The sequence below is a fragment of the Perca fluviatilis genome, chromosome 6 (assembly GCF_010015445.1).
Source record: "Perca fluviatilis chromosome 6, GENO_Pfluv_1.0, whole genome shotgun sequence".
Taxonomy (NCBI): domain Eukaryota; kingdom Metazoa; phylum Chordata; class Actinopteri; order Perciformes; family Percidae; genus Perca; species Perca fluviatilis.
In genome coordinates, this window is record NC_053117.1 from 8001567 (window position 1) to 8028773 (window position 27207).

A 27207-nucleotide genomic window follows, 5' to 3' on the forward strand; every position below is an offset into this window, starting at 1 on the left:
CGTTGGTGTGTGTGTCGATCTCCTTAAAGCGTAACACTCGTCAAAATGCAACCTAGGGTCTTTTTGTGAATGTACCCGAGTCAAACTTTCGTTTAAAAGCATGATTAGGACGGAAGCGCCACTTTTAAGATTTACCGTCGAGCATAGTTTCATGTTGTGTCGAGCCTTCTTAGGGTTTTAAAAATAGCTATTTTGAGGCTAGCATAAAAGTGCCCCTATCACTCCCATTCAAAAGGCCATTTGACTGAAAAACGTACGGTAAATACGGTAAATCTTAAAAGTGGCGCTTCCATCCTAAATATGCTTTTAAACAAAAGTTTGACTCGGGTACAGTCACAAAAAGACCCTAGATTGCATTTTGGCGAGAGTTACGCTTTAAGAGAATAGCAGGGCCGGCATGTGTGTGTGTGTGTGTGTGTGTGTGTGTGTGTGTGTGTGTATGTGTGGTAGAGAGAGTGAGAGAGTGACGGCGATTAGCTTGGGAGTAGGGTTGGGTACAGAAACTCGGTGCCAATAGGGAACCGGTGCCGACGTAAACGGTAGTAACGAGACCGAATAAGAACGAAAGTTTCGGTGCCTCATTTCGGTGCTTGACTTTACACTACACCTGACAGCATGTAACGTTAGCCTACCTTTAGCTAGCAGCTGGATTAAACACCGGTAAAGTGCTGACAGCTAACGTTAAACAGTGTAAAGTGTGACTGTATTTCACTGTGGAGGACTTCAACAGCGGGATGTAACAGTCTGCACTGTTAGCAGCAGCTGCCGTTGTCGCAATTCATAGATATACAGTACGTTTATATGGTTGGAATTAAACAACACAGATGGTGCGTTCACTTGCAGCTGCCGTTGTCGGAATTAAACAACACAGACGGTGCATTCACTTAAAACAGGTTGCCTCGTGGTGCTTTCACAGTAATTGTAAAATACCCTTTTCCCTTCTGGGGTTCAACAGCAATTTACTGGTAAAATAAGTTATTGTTATTGTTATAGTTATTTCATTATTATTAAATCTTTAATTTTGACCATGGTCTTAGCAATAAACAAGTCACTGACTGTTGTTTACTACCCTTATTTTTTTTCTTCTTCTTTTTTTTTTTTACTTTATTGAAAAGTACCGGTTCAGGCACCGTTTAGGCACCGGCACCGTTTTAAAAGTATCGATTTAGCACCGGAATCGGAACCCTACTTGGGAGCGAGTAGCGACTCTAGAGGCATAGTGAGAGAAACAAAGTGTCTCCCCTGTGCTTTCTGAACACGTTTGGAAATCTGGAGCAGGAAAAGTGAACCCTTTCCTTGATTTCACGTTGTTTATGGAGAAGGAGAAGCAAATTTTTCGAGAGGTGCACGTCAGGTTACGGCGTAGGGTCCGTGTCTCCACGTACCTAAGTACGTAGCCACGGCGTAGATTTTACGCAGAAGCATAAATCGCGCTTAAAGGTGTTCTAAGCGATGTTGGGTGACGTTACTTCTTGTTGACGTTCAAAGTATTCTCAAACAGAACCGAAGACTAGCTCGCTCCTCCCTCCGCCTCATCCCGTCCCCTCCCTTCTGTGCTTCAGCGCACTAACCCCCTCCCCCAAATCCTTCTTGTCCATTATTGGCCGAACACTGGAACACGGTTTGTTACGTTTGGTGGTCCAGGTTGGACCACCAAACAATCATGCCAATTAGCACGAACGGTCGCATGTAGACATGCTGATATCTTGAAACCCCGACAAAATAAAACCCAAACTACATACCATAAAAGGTATCAACATTTGTATTGGATTGGATATTCACTCAGATATGCGTCAGATAACCGCCCCAGCTCTTTCTGATATAGGGATCTCATCTGATTAGCCCGCATTCACTCAAATTGAAATGCCACCTCGCGCCTGTCACATTGTATATGACTCATCAGGCACGGAAAGCTGGTCATTACAATCATGACATCAAATGCCTGGCAGCAGAGGTCAATCAGTGTGCATTAACCAAACAGAGCTCATTTGTTTTACAGCTTTTAGTGGCGTGTTGGCACCAGCGTACATGAGCTTTAGGCTGGCATCCAGCGGGCGTGGAGGGACTCCCAGCAGAGTGGGAGCAAGATGGGCCTTGGCCAGCCCTCTAACAGACCAATGTGAAGAAGACAGAGAGTGGGATGTTAGTGTGTGTGTGTGTGTGTGTGTGTGTGTGTGTGTGTGTGTGTGTGTCCAGTGTTCAACTACTCAGCTGATTTATGCAGCTGAAATGAACTCCTTTTACACTGGGCATTCATAAATACCCAAAGGGTTTTTACAAAGATGGTCAGGTCACTGCCAGAAAGACGTTTTTTTTTCCGTTAGAAAATAGTTTGGGGAACATCCTTGGTCTTCTGTCCAGTCTCCTCTTTCCTCTCTCTTTTTTTTATTTTTTTTTGGCCACTACACTTTTTAATCCTTGGGTGCTGACGTGTCATCATCACACCGATGCATTAGTGCGCGAGTTGGTTGTACAGACAAATGCACACACCGTCCAAAGATCACTCCTAACCCTCACCTGGTCCTAATTATAGCAGACGAAGACACATTTGGGTGGCACTCTGGTGATCTGTCATCGACAGGCCCCTCTCCAGTCTGGCTGGGAGTGATATCTCTCTGTAAAATATGTATGACATCAAAAAGCCTTAAAGGTTATTACAAATTAATAATGAGTAGTGGGCCGAGAGCAGTAAAAAATAGCCTTCCCTTGGTGTCGCGGTTTAAATGTTTAATTTAACATGCTCCAGTATAGATGTGGACTGCCTCCCAGCAGTATGTGCAGGCCCCCCGAGGCCTCAACAGTCTTGTCAGAGGTCCGGAGCATAGAAACTCCGGACCACCAGGCTCACATGTATTAAGATCGACATTCAGATTAGACGGATTCATGTGAATGATCATCCATCTGGAGCCGTCAACTGTTATCTTGAAAAGCGCTGCTCTTCTATCTGTGCGTCTCTAACGGCATACGGAATTATAAAAAAAACACTAAAGGAAGCAGTTTTACTCGCATCAAGCGCAAATTCTCTGTAGACCCCGAGACATAGAAAAGCTCTTTCTGAGTGTTTTCTCTGAAGCAAGTCGAATCATTGGCCCTGAAACCCCCCTCACAGTAATGTCTGAAGACACTGTACAAAATTGCCTTATTTATGCCTGTAATGTAAGCTGTCTGTTCTGGTGTCGCTCATTCTCTGTGGAACTGACGACGCTGGCAGCCGAGTCTCGGAGTGAATTTGCCGGGCGACTACCTGGGAAACATCAACAGTCATTAATTATGTAAAACTCTTTCTCACAGTGGGAGCAAGGGAGAGCTGCATACAACTGCAGCGCCCGCTCCTATTAGACTCAATGTACTCTACAATGAGCCCCCACTGCCTGGGGGCGTGGAGGGATTATCAGCCTACCGCCACGACCCCCTGTACAGTACACACACACACACACACACACACACACACACACACACACTTACACACACTAAATGTGACGTTCTATTAAGTTCTGCACCAGTGTATGGTTGTGTTTAGCTGAGGAGGGGAATAACAGGAATCTCTGTGCTGTCTCTCCTCCCTAGTCACCCCATCATTCACTTCTCTCCTTCGCAGGTCCTCTTAGCTCTTTTTTTTTTTCTCTCTCTCTCTACCCGGCAATTGTCTGCTTTCCGGCTTTCTCGCTACAATGAATGAAATCGGCAAAACTGACAGGACAAATGATATGCCATGTTGGTAAGGAACGCCGGGTAGAATGGGGAGGGGGGAGGGATGTTTCATTGTTGATAGTGCTGCCACCAAGCCCGAGCTGGGCTCCGCTACTTGGAACCAAATTACCCACAGAGCCGTCCTACGCAGGGCCTACCTGAGATCTTCTTCCGAGCGCTGCCATTGCGCAATGGCAGATTTATCAAGCAAATAATGGGCCTAATTTCTGCACCATGTGTTTCCAATCCATCTCCCGTTAGCAACAGACGCGGGATTGTTTGGCAGACTTCAAGCCGTCTCCCCAGCATTCCGTACGCGCTCTTCTCGCCGCGGTTCGAGGCTCGTTCATCAGCGCTGCACCTTCAGCGGATGCGGCTTTGGCATGATGTTCCTCCACGCTGAAACAAAGGCAGCGCTGACACCTGTAATTAATTAGGCTATTATGCATTCCACAATGATAATTGCCTCACTGGAAAGTCACCAGCCTTCTAAGAGGGAGAGAGAGGAGAGGTGGATGGAGAACGCTATCCATCATAGTGGAGCGTTCTCTCCCTCTCGCCCCCCCCCCTCTCTCTCCTCCCCCCCGTGCCATGCTGTCTCACCTTGACTAGTGTAGGCAGGGCTAGAGAAACACTGTCAACATGTGTCTGAGGGCGAGATATGCAGCTGTGCCTCCCCCCTTGCCAGGGCTGCTCCACCAGCGGCCTGCCAGGGTCCATCCACTCCGGGGGCTTTGGCTTCACATTGGCACGGTTGCCTATGACACCCCATCTGTTGTAGCTTTGTTCACTAGGGCAGTACAGCGCCGGGGATAATGGGGGCACTTTATTTTTTATAATTAGCCCTTACCTACACTTCTCCTCCTCTCCTCTCCCCTTAACAGTTCTCCCGGTTCTGAAAGCTAGCCCAGGTGCACTCGTCGTTACTTTTCACAGCACATCAACCGGTGCCTTCATCTGAGCCTCAGCACGCCCCCCCCCCGCTCCCTCCCATCGCACCATGATGGATACGTTCTGAGCAGACGCGCTCTCCTCAAGGTTTAGGTCATTCGCTGCATCAAACGTTTGAAAGCGCGAGCTCAAAGAAAATGACAACTCCTGTCTTTTGAACTACAAAGACATTCAGAAAAGATTTGTTTTCTTCCCTCCCGTTTTTTTTTTTTTTTTTTCAGCTCTTGACTTTGACTTTGCCGTGACTTTGAGGCGTTAGCGCCGAGCCTGGTGCTTTTTGAGTTTTGTCGAGAGGGGCGGGTAACACAGCTCTTCTGCCGCCTGTTGATGGTGAGGGCGGGGGGTGGGGGGACCCAGAAGGCACCTGCTTGCGTGGTGGAGACAGCAGGCCCTTTGATCCAGGTTTAATGCGGTGCCATGTTTTGTCTCTCGTGCTGCTCTGTGCGCCGCGTCCGTCGGGATTACGTCAGCGCCGCCTTGATCTGTAGAGATCTGCTCTCCTCTCAGCCCGGGTCCTTATCGGCACTCTGTACGGGGGGCACTGACCCCAGGTCTCGCTCATTTAGTCTTCAAGTGGAGCACCTTACGTCATATATCTTGATGTAGCTTTTTATGTTGGCGACGCGGCTCTGGGCTCGGTCGGTCATTCGGTCTGTACGCGGCTTTGGTCCAGACTTAAATATCTAAATCTAAACGATTTGATGGATTGACATGCAATGTTTTGCAGACATACGTAGTCCCCAGAGGATGAATCTTACCATATCTATACCTAATACTTTGGTGATCCTCTGACTTTTTTATCTAGCATCACCATTGCCAACAAGACATTTGTAGTTTTGTTTTTTTTTAAGAAAATGTCTTGTGTCTCAACTGTTAGATTAGATTGCAGTGCAATTTGGTACACACACGAGTTGTAATACATTTCCTGACTTTGAAGATTATTGTTATATGTTTTGGGCATTTGTGGGCCTTTATTTGACAGGACAGCTTAAGACAGGAAAGGGGAGAGAGAGAGGGGGGGAATGACCTGCAGCAAAGGGCCGCAGGTCAGGTTTGATTCCGAACCTGCCCTACAAAGGACCGAGCCTTTTGTACGTTGTACGGCTCACGCTCAACCAGGTGAGCTATCCCGGCACGCCAACTTCCCTGACTTTTAATCTAGCACCGTCATCAGGTCAAAATGAAATAGTTTCCAATACATGCAGATACCTGCAAATCTAATGGCATTCCCAATCAGCCTCAGCTGTACTTGGTATTTAGGGCTAATATGCTAACACGCAAACAAGAAATGGTGAACATGGTAAACATTATACCTGCTATATATTAGCATGTTTAGCATGTTAGCATGAGTATTTTATCGTGCTGACGTTAGCATTTAGCTTAATGCGTGTTTATTGACCGCTAATGCAATAATGGCTGTACAAACATAATATGAAAATCCATCCTACCTTCTCTATGGATTAATACGGTCTGTCTTAAAACCTATATTGACATTTTTATGCTTCATACTACACTACCTACATTCAAATGCAGGTGAGCCTCTCCCATAAGGCTTCCATAAATCAAGCTGTATTTTTACTCTCATTTTGTCACTGAATTGTTGCATTTACATCAGGAGTACTGTGCTACTAAAGAATATTGGTCAGCCTTGGCCATTTTTTTTTTGGGCTGAGGCGGCAGCTCTGCAGCGGCGGTGGCGTCAGTCCGTTGTGAGCGCGGTGGGTTGAATGACAGCCACCGCTGATTGGAATTGACGTGGCGACGAGATGTGTGTCAGTGCTCTGACTGCTCATCTCGCCGGGCATCCAGAGACGGCCACAGCCAGCGCCATGCTGCTACCCCGGCTCCGAGATGGGTGTCACCATGATTAAATCTGCCCTCAAACACAGCCTGTGTGTAGTGTTCATCTGTGTGAGTGCGACTTGACGTGTGTGTGTTTGCATGCTTCCAAGTTCAAGTGTGTGTGTGTGTGTGTGGGAGTGCGTGCGTGGGTGTACACGGGTCTCTCACGTCCAGACTGTACTGCAATAGTGTTTACCTCTGCCCCTCTCCTCCACCCACTCATCAGTCACTCCGCACCAACTCATCTCTCTCCTCCCGCCTCTCCTCTGAACCTACACTCAACTCAAAACAAACGCCAGCAGTGACAGCTGCAAAACTGCTGGGTGGTACGCTTAAAATATGATCTTTTCCCTGCTTCTGAAGGTAAAAATTATAGTTTTTTTTTAAACATACAGATCCCATATTCAGGAGACTTAAAACACATAATATAACTGTAGGATTGCAGGCGTCTTCCTTGGATTGTTTATACAATGTTGAAACAACTACATCGTGTTGTCCTCCATGAGTGATGCAGGCATTCCTGTGGCCACTCAGCCATTTAGATGCATCTCTTGATTTTCTTGAAGTCAGTTTTCTATTTTGACCCGTTAAGGCATATTTACGAGCTCTTCAGAAGACCGTAGAAGACAATGTTGCGCAAGATACGGCATCATTTTTGCCAATTAAGAAACGTTTAAATACCACCAATCCATTCGAATTGAAAAATCAGTTGGAACAGAACCAACCAATATTTGCTTGTATGTTTGAAAATCTAAACATTGATTTGTAGAGGAAGTGAAGGGACTTCCTCAATGTTTAAAACATTTAAACCACTGGCTTAGCTTAACTTTTGCAATATCATTATCACTATGAAAGAAATATTATTCATGGCGGTATTATAAAGGCACATCTCTGTGGATCCGTGTTAGAGCGGAAGCAATTAGTCGATTAATTAATTAGTTGATTGACAGAATTATTTAACATTTTCGATAAGCAGTTAATTGTTAAAGTAATTTGTCGAGCTAAATGTCTCTGGTCTCAGCTGTTCAAAAGTGGGTTTGATGTTCTAGAAGATTGTAAATTGAATTTGAATAGGCTTGGACTGATATTGAGTTTGTAAACATTTGTTAGAATAATCGACAATATAATAATTGTTAGTTGCAGCTCTAATCTGTATTATTGTACATGAAGACATGTAACACTGCCCAGCTCTATTGTTACAATAGCTACTTGAATACAAAGGCCCTATGAGTTGGTATGGTACTTTATTTTTCCAAAGAAATTGCGCTAGGAAGGGATAAATATTGGTTAAAATTACTGCTGTCAAACAATTAAAATATTTAATCGCGATTAATCGCATTAATGTCATAGTTAACTCGCTATTAATCGCAATTAATCACACATTTTTATCTATTCTAAATGTCCCTTGATTTCTTTTTGTCCCATTATTTTTTTTCTGATTTTAATGCTCTTATCAACACAGAAAAGTGGATCGGCTTGCTTTGTGCTTTCTTCGCCTGGCTTTGACGAGGGGGGGGGCGAGAATTTGCATAAGCTGTGAGCTTGGCCATCATGTGGTATTTCAGACTGGACATGCTGCGATGATAGTTCAGTTCACAACGACAAAACACACACATCACTTTGGTCTTGTCAATGGAACCATTTGGCAACTTTTTAAAAGTAAACTTTCCATTCAGAATCTTATTGGCTTCCATTTCGGCGTCTCACGCTCGCCACCCACTCAAAACGTAACGTTAGCCTACTACTCTTTGGCCGGCTCGCAAGCCCAAACAAGTGTGTGCGGCGTGCCTGTTTTGTTTCCGGTCTAGCTAGATCCGGTGTGGTGTTGTAGTTTTTCTAACGTTACTAGTTGAAAAAACCTACAAAGTTTGCTAAGCCAAAAAGAACGTTAATCTCACGATAAAAAAACAAAGTTGACGCCGTTAAAATGGGTTTGCGTTAACGCCGTTAATAACGCATTTAACTGACAGCACTAGTTAAAATATTATTAATTACAAGTTCCAAAAAAAAAGCAGTTGAAGAAATCTTGATAATTGAAAATGATTCTTGCAAGAAACTGAAGCTGGAAGAAAAATAGGCAGAAGTGGACATTATATAGAGCTCAAAATGGCGACACTAAAAATGGAAGTTGAAATCAGATGTTGGAAATGTTTTACTAATAAAGATTAGATTGAAGAAGAAAAAACCACTCTCAGGTTTAGATGTCAGGGCAACTTAACGCAGTTTTTATAGTACAGCGTTGACCATATTTTGCCTAATTTTCGCAACCCTCGTATTAACACCACGGACTGGACGTTTGTCAGGAATCCACTGGATTCTTCTGGAAGGTGTTGTGACAAGTGGTGTTGTGGCTGCGGTGGAGGTGGGCTTCCCACTGTTTTGTTCTAATAAGCATGGAGCGGGAGCTGGGTTGTTGTGACATCCTGTCAGCCTGTGGGCTGGACTGGCGCTCCGTAAGCAGCACAGTAGGATGGACTCCCTATGATTGTGCACTGACCTTTGCATCATGGGAAAGATGACAGGTAATTTAGAGGCCTCAGGGACTGTGGAACCATACATTTGTTGTCCCCAAACCACCCACAGCACCAACCACATTCACCTTGAGATGGGAGCAGTATATCCATGAACACACACGCACGCACACACACACACACACACACACACACACACACACACACACACACACACACACACACACACACACACACACACACACACACACACACACACACACACACACACACACAATCAGTCACATGTTGTGCACACCCAGGCACAGATGCATACGCAGACATGCTCCAAACATTTGCACACTTATTCACCTTGATATGGGAGCAGTATATCCATGAACACACACACACACACACACACACACACAAAAATCAGTCACATGTTGTGCAAACCCAGGCACAGATGCATATGCAGACATGCTCCAAATATTTGCACACTTATTTGCACACACGCACACACACACACACACACACACACACACACACACACACACACACACACACACACACACACACACACACACACACACACACACACACACACACAGTGCGAGATCTGCCCTGAGACCCGCCCAACACCCCCGTCATCGTCACACACTCTAATCATCTGCATCATCACAAGCCATCCTCAAACAACCAAATCACAGGGGGTGGCAAACTGGTAAGGCAGAGGGGGGAAACTGATGATTTAGATTGATAATTGCATAATCACCAGTTGTGATAATTGTAATTGATGACTGCATAATTGCTAATTATGCTCTTTATGGGAACCCCTCTTTTCCGTTGTGTCTCTGTCTCTCTCTGTATGTCGCTCAGTAGCCCTTCACTCGGCTTCCTCTACTTCATTCTAGGTTTGTTCTCTCCCCCTTCATTTACTTCTCTCTCTCATCAACACATGCTAGCTTGTTCTCACACACACACACACACACACACGCACACACACGCACACACGCACGCACGCACGCACGCACGCACGTACGCACACACACACACACACACACACACACTCACAGACACACAACACACTCAGATGCACAAACTAGCGGGTACTGTAAGTATTCTCAAAGGCTTATCAGTAAGTATTTCCCAGCAGCCTCGTCCCAGAGGCTGTGTTCTGCCCACTCCGTTGCTGCGTGAAGAGTTATGGAGGAGCGCTAACAGGTTTCCTTTGTGTCTCTCTCTTGCGACTCTGCCCCGGGCTTTACTCCTGCTTGTAAAATCAACCTGTGGCCAAGCCCATTCCCTCGGTAGCCATATCCTTTATCACAAAACGGGTGAAAACAAAGAAGGCGCTGTGAGCCGGAGCCAGGGCCAGAGCCAGAGCCATATCTCGCCTCCAAAAGAAGGAGATTTGCCGGTTGTAGTGCTTCCTCTAGCTGTAGCTCTCTGTACATACAGCTGCCCTATCTGCTCATATCTGTTAGTAGGAGACTTTTGGCTCTGAAATCCCATGTGCTTGGCTGGAGGTTAGATTAGCATGGAGATGAAGATGACTCCTTGATCAGCACATATTATGCACGACACCTCAGAGTGCTTTGATGATAGCAAGGGTGGGCTATTGGGGGGGGCGGGATCTATACGCATAGCGGGCGCTAACGTGAGAAGGCATCAGGCGGGCGTGTGATTGATGTCTCTGCTAGCGTCTGTGGGCAGGTTAATGGTGTGATTGTGGAGGTAATCTCCGTGTTCTCTCGTTAAAGGATGATGGAGGGCCAGGAGACCCTGCGTGTCTCTGGAAGATGGAGCCCTAGCTGTTGCCTTCACAGGATCTCAGGCTCTTTACACATGCAGTCGGGTGCCTCATTTGATGTACACGCTTCAGAGGAAGCCAGGCCAGCCAGCAGACTGTCAGTGAAAAGTTGACGACTAGCGGTGGCGGAAGAAGTATTGAGTAAAAGTACTTAAAAATACTCTGTTGCAAGGAAAAGTCCTGCATTGAAAATGTTACTTAAGTAAAAAGTATGTACGTATCATCAGGGAGATAAACTGAAAGTATTAAAAATGAAAGTACTCACTGCAGAAAAATCCTCACATTTGAGGAACTGGAAACGATCAATCAACTAAGTGTTCAATCGGCCAATCAATTCTGCTGTACTTGTAGGTCCGTATATTGTTGGGCAGTTTAATACATTTATAAGAAAACATTGTATTTTATAAACTACATGTGCTTTGTGTGCAAAAATCTTCATTCGTAAAGTAACCAGTAACTAAAGTTGTCAGATTAAAGGTGCAGTAGGTAAGCCTTATAAAACTAACTTTCTGTCATATTTGCTGAAACTGACCCTATGTTCCAGTAGAACTACATGAAGCAGGTAATACAAAATAAAAAACTACAGCCTGTAGTGCGATTTGCAAAAATCCACAGCTCCCTGTTCAGATGCACCAATCAGGGCCAGGGGGGGGTGGGTGTCTGACTGCGTGTCAATCACTGCTCATGCACACGCATTTATTCTCCCTTGTGGGGGGAGGGGCTCAGGAGACCGTTTTGGGCTTTAGCAGAAAGGGGGGAAGGGACTGAGAAGTTGTCGATGTTCAAATGTTTTGGCTAAGTCCTGGATCTTCACAATCCTACCTACAGCTACTTTAATGTAGTCGAGTAAAAAGTACAATATTTCTCTCTGAAATGTAGCGGAGCAGAAGTAGAAAGTGGCCTAAAAAGAATAGACTCAGGTTAAGTACAAGTACTTCAAATTTAAAGTAGAGTACTTGAGTAAATGTACTTAGTTACATTTAACCACTGGTGACTACTGTAGCAGTGGGTTCAGCCACTCTGCTGCGGTGGCCATGGAGTTCAGGTATAGTTTGTCTTGGATGTCACAAAGTGCTGCTGGAGCGCTGCTCGTTGTCACGCTGAGGAGCAGAGGTTTGTTATTGCCGAGTGGTGACACTCAGGGTCACAAAATTGCTCCCGTTCACGGTGAAAACGAAGCAAACATAAAAACGGTCGGTCATCAGTTGGCGACAAGGCAAAACTTAGCTGAACCAACACCGGTTGTTGATGGACTCATAACCCACATATGAAACTGGAAATAGTGTTTATGGGGGCAGCGGTTCTTCACACATTTGTGAACGCAACATGCCGACATTAACGTCATGTCCTGGAAGGAGAGGGGAGGTGGGTGGGTGGGGGTGGGGGGGCAGATGGTTGGGGTTGGGGTTAAATTGGGGTATAGCTGAGTACAGCGTAGTGTACAGGGAGCTGGCTGAGAGCTGCAGAATATTGCATCTGTATTGATTGGGCTCCAGCCTTTTCCATTTTCCATGAACTCCTCTGAGCTGCTCCAAGTGGGAGTGATGGGGGGGTAGTGGTGGTGGTGGGGGGGATTTGCTTGATCTATATGATATTTCTTTAAACATGATGCTGTCGTTATGCCTCCCGGGGGAAGACGCCAGCCATTTCCAGTAAATCAAAGGCTCTCGGTCCCTCGCTGTTTTCCACACACCTTATTTATAACCCCACTAAACAGCCCCAACACACCACCACGCTCATAAGTGTTTTCAGCCTCTGCGAAATGAATGTTTTTCAAGCGTCGTCATACCGATGACGAGCAGCCCTGGCTCAGCCGTAACCGCACACTTGACCCTCCGTTTTGGAGTCCATCGAGCCGGTCCGACGGAGGCTGTAATCAACAGTGAAAGAAATGACATAGACAATAGATGACAATAATTTGAATTCCGTCTGCTTACGGAGCGGGGACGAGCCTGATCTGATTTACTGTTGCAGAGCAGAGGACGGCGAGAGGCAGCTACAGCGCGTCCTCTGACTCACAAACAGGCCCGAGGTCTTAGCGGGAGCTGGGAGCAGCGTAACCCACATACCCACTAGTGCAGGTGCCCTCTCCATGGGGCCAGGTGGCGGCTAATTCGCTTTCTTTGTCCCTCCTAATGAATCGTTAATTGGTTTGCATCACCCGCCGAGCCGAGGATAGCAGGTGCCGAGTGCTGATTGGTGACGGAGGCCGCTGTCACCGGGCGAGCCTCCTCGTGCACACCGACACCTACATTTAACAGGCCAAATGTCACCTCGCAACACCCAGCAACTTGGCAGTGAACAGGGGGGGGATATCGTCATAGTTTACAACTTGTTTCTCTAGTCTTTGCACTGGCTAATCTCTGCACTAGCTGTATGAACAGGACAGTATTTCTCTGTTATACATGCTGAAGACACAATACACATACAAGGCATGCAGGACTTATTCAATGTATTGAAAGGATGCTGTGAGGCTGACCTTTGCTCTCCTTACTATCGATCTATTGTTGGCAATTTAAGATTGTAAGTGTTTTTCTGCTCTGCGTAAAAGTCAACGTAATGCCTGAAATGTAAATATCCTGTGCACTGAGTTCAGACATAATGCCAGGACGATATCAGTTGATGTTTACCTTAATGGCATCTTCTCCGCTGCAGGTGGTTGCTCTGAACAAGCGCAGCAAGGAGGCCGAGTCTGCGTTCCTGGGAATCTACAAACAGCTTATCGAGGCCCCAGGTGAGTCTCCCACTAAGACCAGAGATGTGCACCTTCACAAACAACAACAACAGCAGCAGTAGCAGCAGTATTAACACCACACTCACTCACATTACTTCAAGAATGACCTTTCCCCATTCAAAGATCCCTTACTGAAGATCAGCTCCACGTCAAACCTCTACCACTTACCGCTGGACCAGCCCTATACGGAAAACACAGTGACATATCATGTATATATGAACACATGCAAACCAAAGTCATTTTCTAGCCTTAGATAGATATGGTGCAACAGCACGTGGATATAAGATGCATAAACTCTATACCCTGTGGCTCGTATCTATTTTTCAAAAGTCTGTGATCTCAGAGTGGCTTCCAAAACTCTGCGTGAGGCCACTTCAAAACCCAGCACTGGTCCTTGAGTGTAGCCTGGCTGAGGAGCGAACACATCCTCGAGGAGCTCTGCTGTTGATTGTGGAGGGCCAATTAAAATCCCAACTGAAGTCTGGCTCCGTGTGGAACGCAGGCCTGATGAGGCCAATGGGGGGGGGGAGAGAGCGGCAAAGACAGAAAGCTAGTGCAAAGAGGAACGACGTATTGCGTGTTTATTCAGTTGTTATTTCAGTGCCGGGGCACGTGTACTGTATTGCTCTTTGTTGCAGGAGACGGCAGCAAAAACGCAGCCCAATCTCCGTCTAGATCAGAGAAACACTTGTGGCAGGAGTAGAGAATGCTGTTTACAGATTCAATGAATACAAGATAAAAGTCTGCGTCAGAAAAATAGCGACGGCAGCAAGTGACTTTTAAAGGTCTCCATTTTTCCTTGAAGTCCCCTGCTTGATATTGCTCCGCCACACACACACACGCGCGCATGCACGCACGCACGCACCCACACACACACACACACACAAACACACACACACACACACACACACACACACACACACACACACTTTGAATGGAGTTATTTCCTTGATAAGAAATACCGTTCTTTGAAGATGTATTCAGTTTGATTTTCTGACCTATACCTTTCATATGGGGGCCTTAATTCAAGCCCTAGAGCGTCTTCATTTTTTTTTTTTTTTTTTTTTTTTTTTTTTTTTTGGAGTGTATTTTGCCCAAAAAAAACAACTTCAAGAACGAAATAGTCAACTAAGAGTTGTTATGTTGAAGAACAAAGACTTAAAAATAAAAAAGAACGACCACGAATCACCCTATACTCAAGTATAGTAGCTTTTGTCTTCGGTGTACCTAATCTTTGTTGTCCTCTCTGTCTCTTTCTATACAGCGTTATGTACAGTGTCGTTATATTGAGTATACAGTAGTAGACCTTCCTGTGTCAGGGTACATCAGGTGACGTAACACCGCGAGCCTCCTACCTCCTAAGGCATGGATACCCGACCCGAGGCCGACTGGTGCCGACGGTACCCGACGGGCCGGGCCGGGTTCGGACAGATATTTAGAAATTATGGTCGGGGTCGGGTCGGGCTTGGTCACATCAGCGCGATAAGGCAACAGCTTATTAACGTGCGCTTGTTGCCCCGTGTGCGCTGATGCGCTCATCTGTTGACATTTCCGAATGCCTTCCTACAGTTGCTTAACAAAAGCGGGCTTTCCACACAAACAAACGTAGCCTACATGTGTCATTAGTATGAGGAAAAAAAATGAGATTTTAACTGTGTCGGGCTCGGGTCGGGCTCAGACACAAATTTCTTAATACCTGTCGGGCTCGGGCCGGGTTCGGTCACGGCTCTGTCGGACGCGGGCCGGCCTCGGACAGAAAAATTTGTCCCGATCCGGACTCTACTACCTCCATCTGACCTTATACCTTTACAAAGGGAGTCTGTTTCACTGTATCGCTGGCACAAAGCGAAGCCACTTTGTTTTTCCTTTCTCAATCATAGTACCAAATCAGTGCTGGGCAAGTAGCCCAATAGAACAGAATGAATTGCTCATTACTTATTACTCAAAGAAGGTCATTACAATGAATTACTCAGTGGAAAAAGTAGCATCATTACTTAATAAATTACTTAAGAGCAGAAGTGGTTACGCGCATTACTTTTCCTTACTCAGTCTTTCCAGCAACTTCAAACGTGCCACACCCTATTCTGCATTTCACAACAAGACATTGTGTTTTAACAAGCTGCCAGCTTCCTGTGTTGAGGTGTTTACTGAGCTAGCTTATCCCCGCTGACTGCACGCAGCTCTCTGGTTACTGTGAAGCTGAAAACAGCTGATTCCTGATTATGGGATTGCCATTTGCTAACATAAACTAGCCTGCTAAGAAGACACAACATGTCTTTTTAGCAGGCATTTACCCTCAGATACACTGCATGGGAATTGGATCTTTGGTAATCTTATCTTTAAACTGCAAATCACTAAGCCACTTAAGTACAATATCAAATAAGGTTTGCCTAAACTTGTGGCAATGTCTCATACAGGGGCCCTGTGTCCAACTTTGAAGAAAAGTGCTCACATGGTGCATATTTCTTAACAATTTCAGTTTCATCAAATAATCACACGGTATCTTAGAATTTGTGTTTGCCCCACAGCCCCATATCAGGTTAATTTGTCCAGGCAGTCTTTCTATTAAACACACAGAGAAAAAAAATAATCAAACCCATCCAACTCATGGTTAGACTCCCCCTTTAAATTGTCAAAGTATTTTCAGTGGCCCAGTAACGGCTCAATGGGACACCTCACTATGTCCCAACAAAAAGACTAGTATGTCACTTTCAGTGCTGTCGACCCAAAACGGCACACAGCAGCGTACAACTGTAAATATGGCCGATGAAGACGGAGTCGTGAAAGAAGTTCCAGCTTGTAGTCTGCCATGACTTTCAGCCAAGTCACGGCAACCATTTACGACTCATTGATTGCCTAATCTGACACAGTGACCATCTCGAAAAGGCAAAAATCTAGTGTTGACTGATCCTGACATTAGCTGTGTTCATTGCCAGGAATCCCCCCCCACCACACACACACACACACACACACACACACACACACACACACACACACACACACACACACACACTTCTCTGTCTGAGGCCAAACAGTACAGGCCCGACCATTGAGAGTATTTCTGTGTCTGGCCCAAGCAGTATGTGCCATCTGTGATGAGGGCCTACAGTATCCTGTGGCTGTTTGTCACAGTACATCTTGCTGCTGGTGTCCAAGGTCACAACTCCACTCCACCCCCCCCACCCCCCCACCCCCCGCACACACACACACCCTCTCCTGCCCACCCCTCGCTAGAATGGATGACTCCAGGTACACCAGAGGACAGTCATTTGGCTGTGGCCCCACTTCATTTCTCTCTGCCCCTCAAATACAACAGTGAGCGTTCCCACCATTCCCCCAACAAATGCTACAGCTCATGTATTTTTAATCTTTTGACAGATGCAATTATTCTTTACACGCCGTGCTCGTTAATCTTAATGCAGTTATTACTATTCATTGCAGGACGTTTTTTTTTCTTCTTTTCTCCCCCTCCTTATTATTTCATTTGAAAGTGCCTCTTTGTCAGTGTGTGTATATGTGCCTGCTCATTTGTGTGCCGACACCAAGGCCTTCGGCCCAACAGGACCCGGCCAACAGCAGAGTTAATGAATGCAAGAGGCGAACAAGGAACCGTGGGGTGGGGGTGGGGGGTGGGGGGGTGTGGGGAAGCTCAATATGTGACCTGTTGTATCGGGCTATCATTAACATCTGGTCACATATCAGTTATGCACTTTGCCGTGCCCACCATTGAATACGATAACATATCCGTTACATTTGTGAGGTTCCAGCATGACAATGTTTCACTTTGTTAATGCGAGATAATGCTCCCGTTCAATGGCAACTGGAATGCAACAAACTCGGAACAGAAATAACTTCTTGATGCGAGTGATTGAAGTGGTTTCTTGCCTTTTTTATGAGGCCCCCAAGCCGAGATGTCAATCCACTGGAGTGTTTCATTAGCGTTCTATATTTTGGTTTGCCTGTGACATCTCCCCATGCTGTGCACTGTAACTCCCACCCAGTCTGGGGCTTGAAAGAGGCCTGTTAACAGCGTTACCCTAACAATGTTTATATCACCTCCGCACGGTTTTGATCAGTGCAGATAAACACGTCCTGATCACTGAACGCTGAAAAACAGTGGCAGCTTCTGCCCAAATTCATCGGTTTCCCAGAGATGCACCTAACTTCCTCTGTCTTTTTCTTCCTCTCCTACTCGCCGTCTCACACGCTCTTCTCTGCTGGAGTGTGTGTGTGTGTGTGTGTGTGTGTGTGTGTGTGTGTGCGTGTTCGTGTTCGAGTGGCGTTTGAACGCCTGCGTTTGTTGCCACCTCTGTGAGAGCAGCGAGGCCCTGTCGCCAGGGGCGTAGCCCTGAGACTGACGCTCCAGGTGTTTGCTCTTCCTCGCCTCCTCTCCGTGCACACACACTCATCCCTTAGGATCCACGCCTCTCCCTCTCTCCTTAGAACACAGCTCCTTTTATCTGAGCAGGGAGCTCACTAAGAGTTTGTGAAGATTCTGATCTGAATACACCCCTCTAAGTATGTGTGTGTGTGCCGGGCCTACGGCATGTCTGAGGTGTGTGTGTGTGTGTGTGTGTGTGTGTGTGTGTGTGTGTGTGTGTGTGTGTGTGTGTGTGTGTGTGTGTGTGTGTGTGTGTGCATGCGTTAGTGGAAATGTTATGGCAACAGTGCTTGCTAGTGGTGACCACCGGTACTGCGGACCAAGAGCACAAATACAAGCAGCTTCTTTTTTTTCTTTTTTGTGGTCACATTGAGTCGCGTGTCTTCTTGTGCAATGAGATGGTCATAAGTGCCTTACATATTCACGTCAGATGTTTCCCTCGGCTATGAGATTATCAGGAACACAATGCGCTGACCTTCGCGTAAGGAGTCATTCAAATGCATAAAGAATAAGTAGTCCTTCTTCAGCCTTTCATATACATAAGCGAGCACCAGCGAGAGAGAGAGGCCTGCAAGGCACAGCGAGCTGGCTTTATTGTAATTTTGCAGCTGAGTACCTTGCAGTCAGGATGAGAGCGAAGAAGGAGTGGCGTGCCTGCGTGCCTGCGTGCGTGCGTGCGCGTTTTGTGGCAGTCTGTCGGAAAATAAGGACGCATAAAAGCTGATGGAAAATGAAAGCTCTCTGGGCGGGACGAGATTATGCACAAGTGATTAATAAGAGCAGTAATAAACAAAGGCCCAGGAGATGTTTGAGGTGCTTAATAATGCATTATGTTCATAAAAGAGCTGGGCCTTTCCAACTGATCCCTGTGGAGTAGGAGACCCCCCCAGAGGGACCAGGAGAGAGTGTGCTCTTAAAAGACTGCGTGCCTGCGTGCCTGCGTGCGTGTGTGTGTGTGTGTGTGTGTGTGCATGTGTGTAGGAATGTGTGTATGTGTGTGCCTGAGAGCAGATACAATTTAACCATGGGAATAAAAAATGTAAAGACCATAGACTGGTGTATTTGATGACGTTAATTCATCGTGATTTGCCTTACATGTCTCCTAAATAAGATTTTCTCTTTTTTTTTTTTTATCATTTCAAGTGAAGTTTGGTTTGGATGTCAGTGGCACTTCTCTTTTCACCGCAGCATCTTGTGTTAATTTGAAATGCTATCTAGCTCCGGCTCCGCTCTTTGTCGCGAGTTTTAAAATGTCTCGGTATTGATGTCGTTCCTTCTCCGTCCTTCACTCTGTCAGACAAAGACACGGAGCGGCATTGAAAGAGAACAGGTTAAGAAGTTTCTCTCTCGGCTTTGTTTTGTTCACACACAAAAGCCCGCCGCTTCCCACAATCATTTCTTTTTCATTCCACCTCTGTTTTTTTATTTTTTATTTTCGCATTTTCTCACTCCCTCTGCCACATCAAGGTAAAGCGACACCTCGGCTCGCTGTGTGAATATCAAATGCTCGTTGGTTTAAAACGCACCGCAAACAGAAAAGTCACGTTTACGAATTTGTTGCGAGCAGTTTGTGGTTTTTTTTCTAATCGAAATGAATCCTTGTCAGGTAGAAGGAAAAAAAAAAAAGGCCGCAATTTATCTTACATATCCTTCTATCACTTTACATTGTCTGTGGAATTAAAGACCTAGTGTTCTTTCAACCTAGTTTTGGTTCTTGACAACAATATTACAGCAGTGTTACTGTTTGTTGCAGCAGCGGCACAGCGTGTTTATGGACCTTGAAGTCCACTCAGAGGGAGAGGAAGAAAAAAAAAAAAACAAGACTGTTTTGAATGAAAAGAAAAAACCTTGGAGCACAGCCTTGTAAATTAATTTGTTCGTGTTGTATGATGGGAACACAGCTGGCCTCATTAACATGCGCACAACAAATAATTATAGCCCTTTTTTTTTTCTCTCTCTCTCTCTTCAGCCAGCCAATGCTTGGCTAATGGGCTTGCTGGGTTAATTATGTCAGAGCGTAATTACACAGGGCCCAGGGAGACATAATGGTGCACCCTGCTGCGCCCACACCGCCTAATGATGGTGTATCGCTGACAGGGCCAAGACGGACCGCCCCGACACACCTGCTTGTCTTGGCGCACACCACCCCCGGTCCACCCCCACCCACCTAGACACACATCCTGAACCTGTGCGCTGTCCTCACCAATGCCACCTGCAGTGAGTGGAGCCGTCCAGCTTCTGACAGGCTTTGGCTCGGGCTTAATCCTGGACTCCAGGCTGCACCCAGGATACAGTAACTGCCTCCCGCTTTGAGATGCGCAATAGCAAAGCAACGCGGTGACCACAAGCATGCAAGCTAGCAGGGTGGCAGCCTCATTATCGCTCCGCCAAGGTGATGAAACCCAATATCAACGCAGCTGAGAAAATGTGCAAAAACTATTAAAAGTCTTGCCAACATATGTTTCGCTATCAGCATGTCAGGGTACATTACAACGTGGGTCTTATTTTCGTAGTTTTTGCCATCTCTTCTCTCGGTACTAAACATTGTAATTTCTAACTAAGGCAGCGAGCTGCAGACCAGCGTGAGCTTCAGTGCAAGTCCGTTCCTCGCAATGCATGATAACCTGTGTCGGATTGCAGGGACCCAGGTTCCATTCATCCCAAGATTATTTGTTCTGGGATCAATCCTAGGCGGAAAAGATAAGCACATAACAAGTTGGTTTCCAAACTAGTTTTATGATAGCCAGACAGATTTCTTTTAAGAGGATGGAGGAATGAAGAGGGGGGGGGGGGCCTTGTGAGATGGCTAGTGTGGCGGCGTTTGAAAAAAAAAATGTCATCCACAGGTTTTTCCAGATTGGATGTCTACACTAGGAAATGGGGGAAGTACCTGAGCTTTCTGGAGGGCTCCTAAGAAGCTTAGTGCTGGGGAGAGACGTGTATGATGGACTTATGGTGTTGTCATTTATACATATGTTTATTTGATTTAATAGTGTGTCTATTTTGTTGTTATGCTGTTGCATGCTCTTGATATATTGTAGTTCATGTGTCATCTTTTCTTGATTTTTTTTGTCTGGATGGTTGGTGATGACAATGGGGGGTTGGGTGTGTGTGTGTGTGTGGGGGGTGGTATGTTCATGTTTCAAGTTGTATGTTTTGTGTGTTTTGTTCAAATAAATAACAAAATGTCAATCATAAAAAAAGAATGAAAACACCTCCAGTACACCACACTTTTATTCTTCACCATTCTTTATACACAATATTGACTCCCATTGGATACAGCAAATGAAATAGAAAGTATCGTGAATACAAAACATTCAATATTAAAACCAACTTTAAAAAAAAAATAAAAAAGTTCTTCAGCACACACAGTCTTTGATCCTAACCCATCCGTGGGTTTTCTTTACACTTCCAACATCAGTTTTCAAGCAAATTTTTCATATCGCAGTCTAGTGTCTCTTACATCTCCTGAATGATTATGGATAACCCTGACTAATTAGAGCAGTCACATGATCAGACAGCCAAACGTATTTGAAAGAGAAACAAAGGTGAACGGTGAAATGATTCCCCAAACTGTCCGTTTTAAACACCCATCACAGTTTTTAGACTTCTGGTTAAATTTCGTCCTACTGTTCTGTACGCAGTAGTGTGAACACAGTTTTTCTGAGCAATGAGATATTATAATGGCACTTTTCCATTACATGGTACCTGCTCGCCTCGCCTCGACTCTACTCGCCTTTTTTGGTTTTCCATTACGAAAAAAAGTACCTGGTACCTGCTAACAGATACTTTTTTTAGTACCACCTCAGTCGAGGTTCCAAGCGAGCTGAGGCGAGCCGAAACGGTGACGTGAAAACCTGCAGGCTGCTGACTGGTCGGAAAGAATCGTCACTGATCACTGCATTGCTAGCGAGAGACGGCATTTTTAAATAGTTTAGCCAGCGGTGTTTTTTTGCTGCCGGAGGCTCCACGCAGAGCTTTCTCCGTAGCATACAAGTGGCCTGATGTTTATACTTGTGCGCTGGTGTGTGCATGTGTGATGTGTGTGTGTGTGTGGGGAGCTGGTGAGCTGGGAGAAGTGAGAGAGTGACGGCGATTATCTCTGCAGCGAGTAGCGACTCTAGAGTCATATATATGTGAGAGAAACAAAGTGTCTCCCCTGTTCTTTCTGACCACGGTGGGAAATCTGGAGCAGTAAAAGTTAACTATCTCTTTGATATCATGTTGTTTACGGAGACGGAGAACCAGGAAATGAGTCGGGGAAAAGCCAACGCTACTAAGCCACGCCCACGGCAGTCGCGATGACGACCAGCCACGCTGAGGCGGTACTAAAATCTGCAACGGAAAACGGACGCAAAGCGCGTCGAGGCGAGTCGAGGCGAGGCGAGTCGAGCAGGTACCATGTAATGGGAAAAACGCCATAAGTGACATTCGGGAGTGCGTGCTTTTCAATTTGGGCAGTGGTGGCCTAATGGTTAGAGACGCGAGCTTGTGAGCGGGAGGTTGTCGGATAAAATCTGGGTGGGGATAGTGAAAGAACAGTGCTTGTCCCTCCCTCATTACCACCACTAAGGTGCCCTTGAGCAAGGCCCCTTAACCCCAATGGCTGCAGTGGAGCTGCTCGATGGCCAGCAGATGAGACTGTGGTCGTACCGGGCAGCTTCCAGGTATGAATGTGGAACTGTGTGAATGTGATCAGGGCGTTCCTGCAAAAGAGAGGCTGCCTCCCCCATCCCAATCTGCTCCCCCTCGGTGGCTGGGATTCCTCCAGAGCTGGCCCCGTGTTCACCAGAGAAGATGATTATTAAATGTTCCGTGATTTATTACTTGAAACGAGCCGCTGTTGCCCGATCCGTTATCATGACCCCGGAGCAGACATCCAATCATCTATATAATTAAAGATAAGGGATGAATAAAAAATCGATCGGTTTGTGTTGCCGTGAGAGCGATGTGACTCACCTGATGTACATAATGCCTCGTCAGCTGTGCTATATTTCTTGATGAACAGGAATGTGAGCGCTCGGGTTAATGTTGAATTCCTCTTCCATTCCGGGGTGTATTGGCTGGATTTACCATCGGAGCTGCTTCCGAAAAAGAAGCTCCAGCGCTTCTTATTAGCAACATCAATTAGCTCTGTTTTCCAAAGTTATCAGCAGTCTTTCTGGACTCTCCTTCAGTAACTGTAGATCCCGGGCCCCGAGAGAGTATCCCTGCTGCTCTACTTTGACGGGGGTTAATTTTGTATACGGACTTAAGTTATATCCCTTCACTTTAAATTTGACTTTACTTTAGCTCCTTGCCACCGATTGATAATCCTGGCTTGTCCATGTGTGAGAGATCCCTTACTATAATCTCTGTCCTTTGATCATTAAAAGTTGAAAGGATATATGGGAAAGAGGCTGATAAAGTGATTTCTGTGACAGTGGGTCGATGGAATAGCAGTGCTTTAAGTCATCCTGTTTGTCTTAGAAGAGCTCTGCTCTTAATAGTGATGTCCCTTGTGACTGATGCAATATCTCCACAGCTGGTGTAACAATGAATGCAGACAATGTTTGACTGTAAACGGGTCCTGGGAAAAATAGCTCGATCAATTAAATGGCCCAAAATGTTTGTCTGATGAAAATGCGGATATGGCAGGCTGCAACGTCGGGCCAGGATTTCAACAAATTGCACTTTGCAGAAGTTTTGGCTCTCTGATGAGCATTTATTTTTCGTGGCCTGCCGGCTCTGAGTTTGCATTCTCTCTGTGGCATCTGGCAAAGTTTAAACGTCTGTGGCTCCAGCTTCTTATGAAAAGTCACTTCAGTCAGTGCCCATACTGAAGAAGGGATTCAATTGGGTTCCACAGAGAAGTCTAAGATGAGTGGATGAAAGCTGTGGGAGAAAAGTTTGTGCAGCAAAGCAGCGATTTTCCTCCTCTTTTAGAGTTTTGAAGTGTGTGTGTGTGTGTGTGTGTGTGTGTGTGTGTGTGTGTGTGTGTGTGTGTGTGTGTGTGTGTGTGTGTGTGTGTGTGTGTGTGTGTGCATGTGGCTCTACATCTAGCCTGCCCCCCCCCCTTGTCAGGGAGCTCCCCTGAGCTTCCCTCTCTGTGCTTTGGCACTAGAAGTCACCTCCTTTGGTGTTCGGCAGGCAGGTACACAACAGGAGCAGCTCTCTCTCTCTGAGCTGTTGAACTTTTCGGGAGGGGAAGAAAGGGAAGGGGAAGATTAAAAACAGCCCTGTGATGTGGAGTGCCGAGCTGCCTCCTGAGAATTCCTGGCATAATAATTTAAATGATCAAATGATACAGAGGAGACTTGTTAGCTGAGAAACAGCCTCCTAGTTGGCCCCATGGGCCCGGTGCTGCCACGCATGCATTGCAAAACAGCTCCTCTGTTGTGCTAAAGAATCCTGCTTCTCCCCCCCCCCCTTTTCAGGAGCAGACTTTTTCTACACTTTGCCTAGGTGTATACTTGGGACTTTAGACTCCGTCACATATTCATGGCAATCTTTTTGTCTTCTTTGCCATTCATCAGCACGTGAGAAGACTCATTAGAGATGATTCCTGTACATGTGAAGGGTCGGAAACAGCACTTGTGTCATTAGGTCCGGCCTGTGAAATGTTCAAAGGCGCCTGAGTGGGGAAAGTCTTAAAAGTCACTCTTTGGAAACAAGTCTCAGTGGAATTGTGTGTCTCTGTTGAAACTGCGACGCTGAAAAACTCTGTAAAGTGCTTTACAGGCAGCGCGCACAGTAAAACAGCTATTTTGCTTTTTTTGAAAAGTAGGAGTGTATGGATATCTTGTGAATCTCGGGAGTTGTTTCTACAGAGATTTGTTTGGGTCTGTTTCCTCAGATCCAGCACCCGTGCTGGAGGCCTCACACACCCTGGAGGAAAGACTGCAGCACCTACACAGTTCGGCCCCAGACGGCGAGGCCCTGGTACGAGAGATCAGCGGGCACTGGAAGAAACACCTGGAGTGCCTTGAAAAGACAGGTCAGGCCAAAAATCATCTGCATCAGGAAGCAGTCCTTTTCTTTTTAACGCAGCACTGAAGTGGCTGCTACTGTACAGGTCTGAAAGTGCAGGCAAGGTAATTTACCAGGTCCAGATGTCCTATGGTCCTGTGATAAGGTCCAGGAATTTTGGACTCGGACACATGATAACCTAGATCGGATTGCAGGGACCCAGGATTTATTAATCATGAAACGTTTTTACCAGGTCCAGGTTACCAGGTGGACCAGGCCTTAGGAAGGCTGTGAATTCCACCAAAATATCTGGAGATATGTGAATAATGGTCACCTTAAGATGACTATTTCAAACAGAAATCGATTGTCGCATTTACCTGGTAATATCCGATCACTCGGCTGACGTTGGAGAACTCATGCCAGTCTTTTTCTTCCATGCAGAACCCTCAGAGGACGGCCCGGCTGTCCCAGGGGCAGCAGTGACAGAGGAGGCCCCAGAATCCAGCTCTCCAGCCTCCGTGATGACGCCCAACAGCACACCGGCTCCCGGGGCCCCAGGCTCCCCGCAGCAGAACCACCAGGACCCAGCTGAGGACCGAGGGTGAGAACCAGCGATGCACCCCTTGCCTGCCTCTGACTGGCAATCATTATAGATTTACATACGGTTTAAATTTCCTAAATTAAAAGACACAAATGAACCCCCTTAAAAGGTGCTGTAGGTAGGATTGTGAAGATCTAGGACTTAGCCAAAGAATTTGAACATCGACAACTTCTCAGTACCTCCCCCCCCTTTCTGCTAAAGCCCAAACGGTCTCATAAGCCCCTCCCCCCCCTCCCCACAAGGGAGAATGAATGTGTGTACATGAGGAGTGATTGCCACGCAGTTAGACACCCCCCCCCTGGCCCTGATTGGAGGATCTGAACAGGGAGCGGTGGATTTTTGCAAATCGCACTACAGGCTGTAGGTGGTGCCAGAGGAGCCGGATTTATTTTTATTTTTTAAACTAGATAGATTTTAGATAGATCCTTTTATTAATCCTTTGCAGGAAATTGCAATGTCACAGCAGCTTCAAGACAGACATAACACCACACATGTACTCAAATATATATATATATAGATATATAATATCCAAACCAATAAGTTAAAATACAAAAATATAAATGAAGGTAAGTTATTTTTGTGCATTATAGAGTCGTATAGTAATACAACTAATAGTAGTTCTACTCAAACATAGGGTCAGTTTCAGCAAATATGACAGAAAGTTAGTTTTATAAGTCTTACCTACTGCACCTTTAACTGCCTGTGCCACCCAATGCCTACAGCACAGACCACTGCCGTTTATTTTTGGTATAGTATGAAATAGGGCATGTATTTAAAGATTTTTAAGGTTAACCCTTCAATGTTCCAAACCTTCCCCCCCCCATGCAGAGATGTTCACAATCCATTTTAGTGCTCTTTAAGGCAACAATATGCAACTTTTGCGGATGTAAAAGAAAAAAAAAACCGATGAGGGTCTGTGAACGTGTACAATAAATGAGTCCATTTAGCTTGTCCTGGGGATATTTTGAGTTGCAGTTAGACGCCGACAACAGCAGCAGTAGTGAAAGGTTTTTAAAAAAAATAAACCAAAGCTGAATTGAACACGGCTCCAAAAAGGTGAAACAGTGAAACAACAGCTGCTTCGGTTACATTCTTTGTCACACGTGCTGGGATTACCACATTTTTCTGTCTCATGGCACAAAGTGCATAGTGTTGCTTAAATGGGTAGCCATGATGTAGTGAAGTAACTGAAACTGAGTTTTTTTTTTTTTTCTCCAAGGGGGGAGGAGGAGGAGGAGGAGGAGAGCGCCAACACTGGTTTGGCTGACAGACTATCAGAGGCCGAGGAGAAGATCAAGGTTCTGCATTCCTGTAAGTGGTTTAAACACTGACGCGTACTGTAGCTGTTACTTTTCATCTCAGCCTCAGCCACTATGTGCATTATTACTGTACAGTCTGCTGAAGCACAGGCTGCTGCTCTGTTGACGCAACTATAAACTATAAACAAAGAATATTTTATTATGTTTTTTTTTTTTTAGATTATGCAAAACACGATTTAACATACAGTTATTGATACATTTTTAACAAAATCCCAAGTAACCCTACCCTATTGCACCATTAGAAATTCACAATATTACGTATCAAAACATAATTTCGATGGTTAAAAAAAATACAAACATTAAAGGGGAGCTATGCCGTTTTCTTTAGCTTTATTTACTGAACAGTTTCGGAGTCACTGGAATGGTTATATGACTTTTTTCGGGTTGAATGGTGGTCCCCCCCTAGCACCTGTGAGCGGAAAAACCACCCTTGCAACTTTTGGCCGGCGAGCCGTCAGGAAGTATTGCACGATATCAGGTC

General features: G+C 45.8%; 1 protein-coding gene across 2 annotated transcripts in view; it reads left to right on the top strand.

The window, feature by feature from the left end:
* Positions 1 to 27207, top strand: part of cux2b (cut-like homeobox 2b) — a 104089-nt gene that overhangs the window by 54315 nt on the left and 22567 nt on the right. For both annotated transcript variants that reach the window (XM_039803965.1, XM_039803966.1), the window contains exons 4-7: positions 13399 to 13477; positions 24694 to 24834; positions 25248 to 25407; positions 26627 to 26718. In XM_039803965.1, the coding sequence (XP_039659899.1) occupies positions 13399 to 13477; positions 24694 to 24834; positions 25248 to 25407; positions 26627 to 26718 (472 nt within the window). The remainder of the gene's footprint in view (positions 1 to 13398; positions 13478 to 24693; positions 24835 to 25247; positions 25408 to 26626; positions 26719 to 27207) is intronic.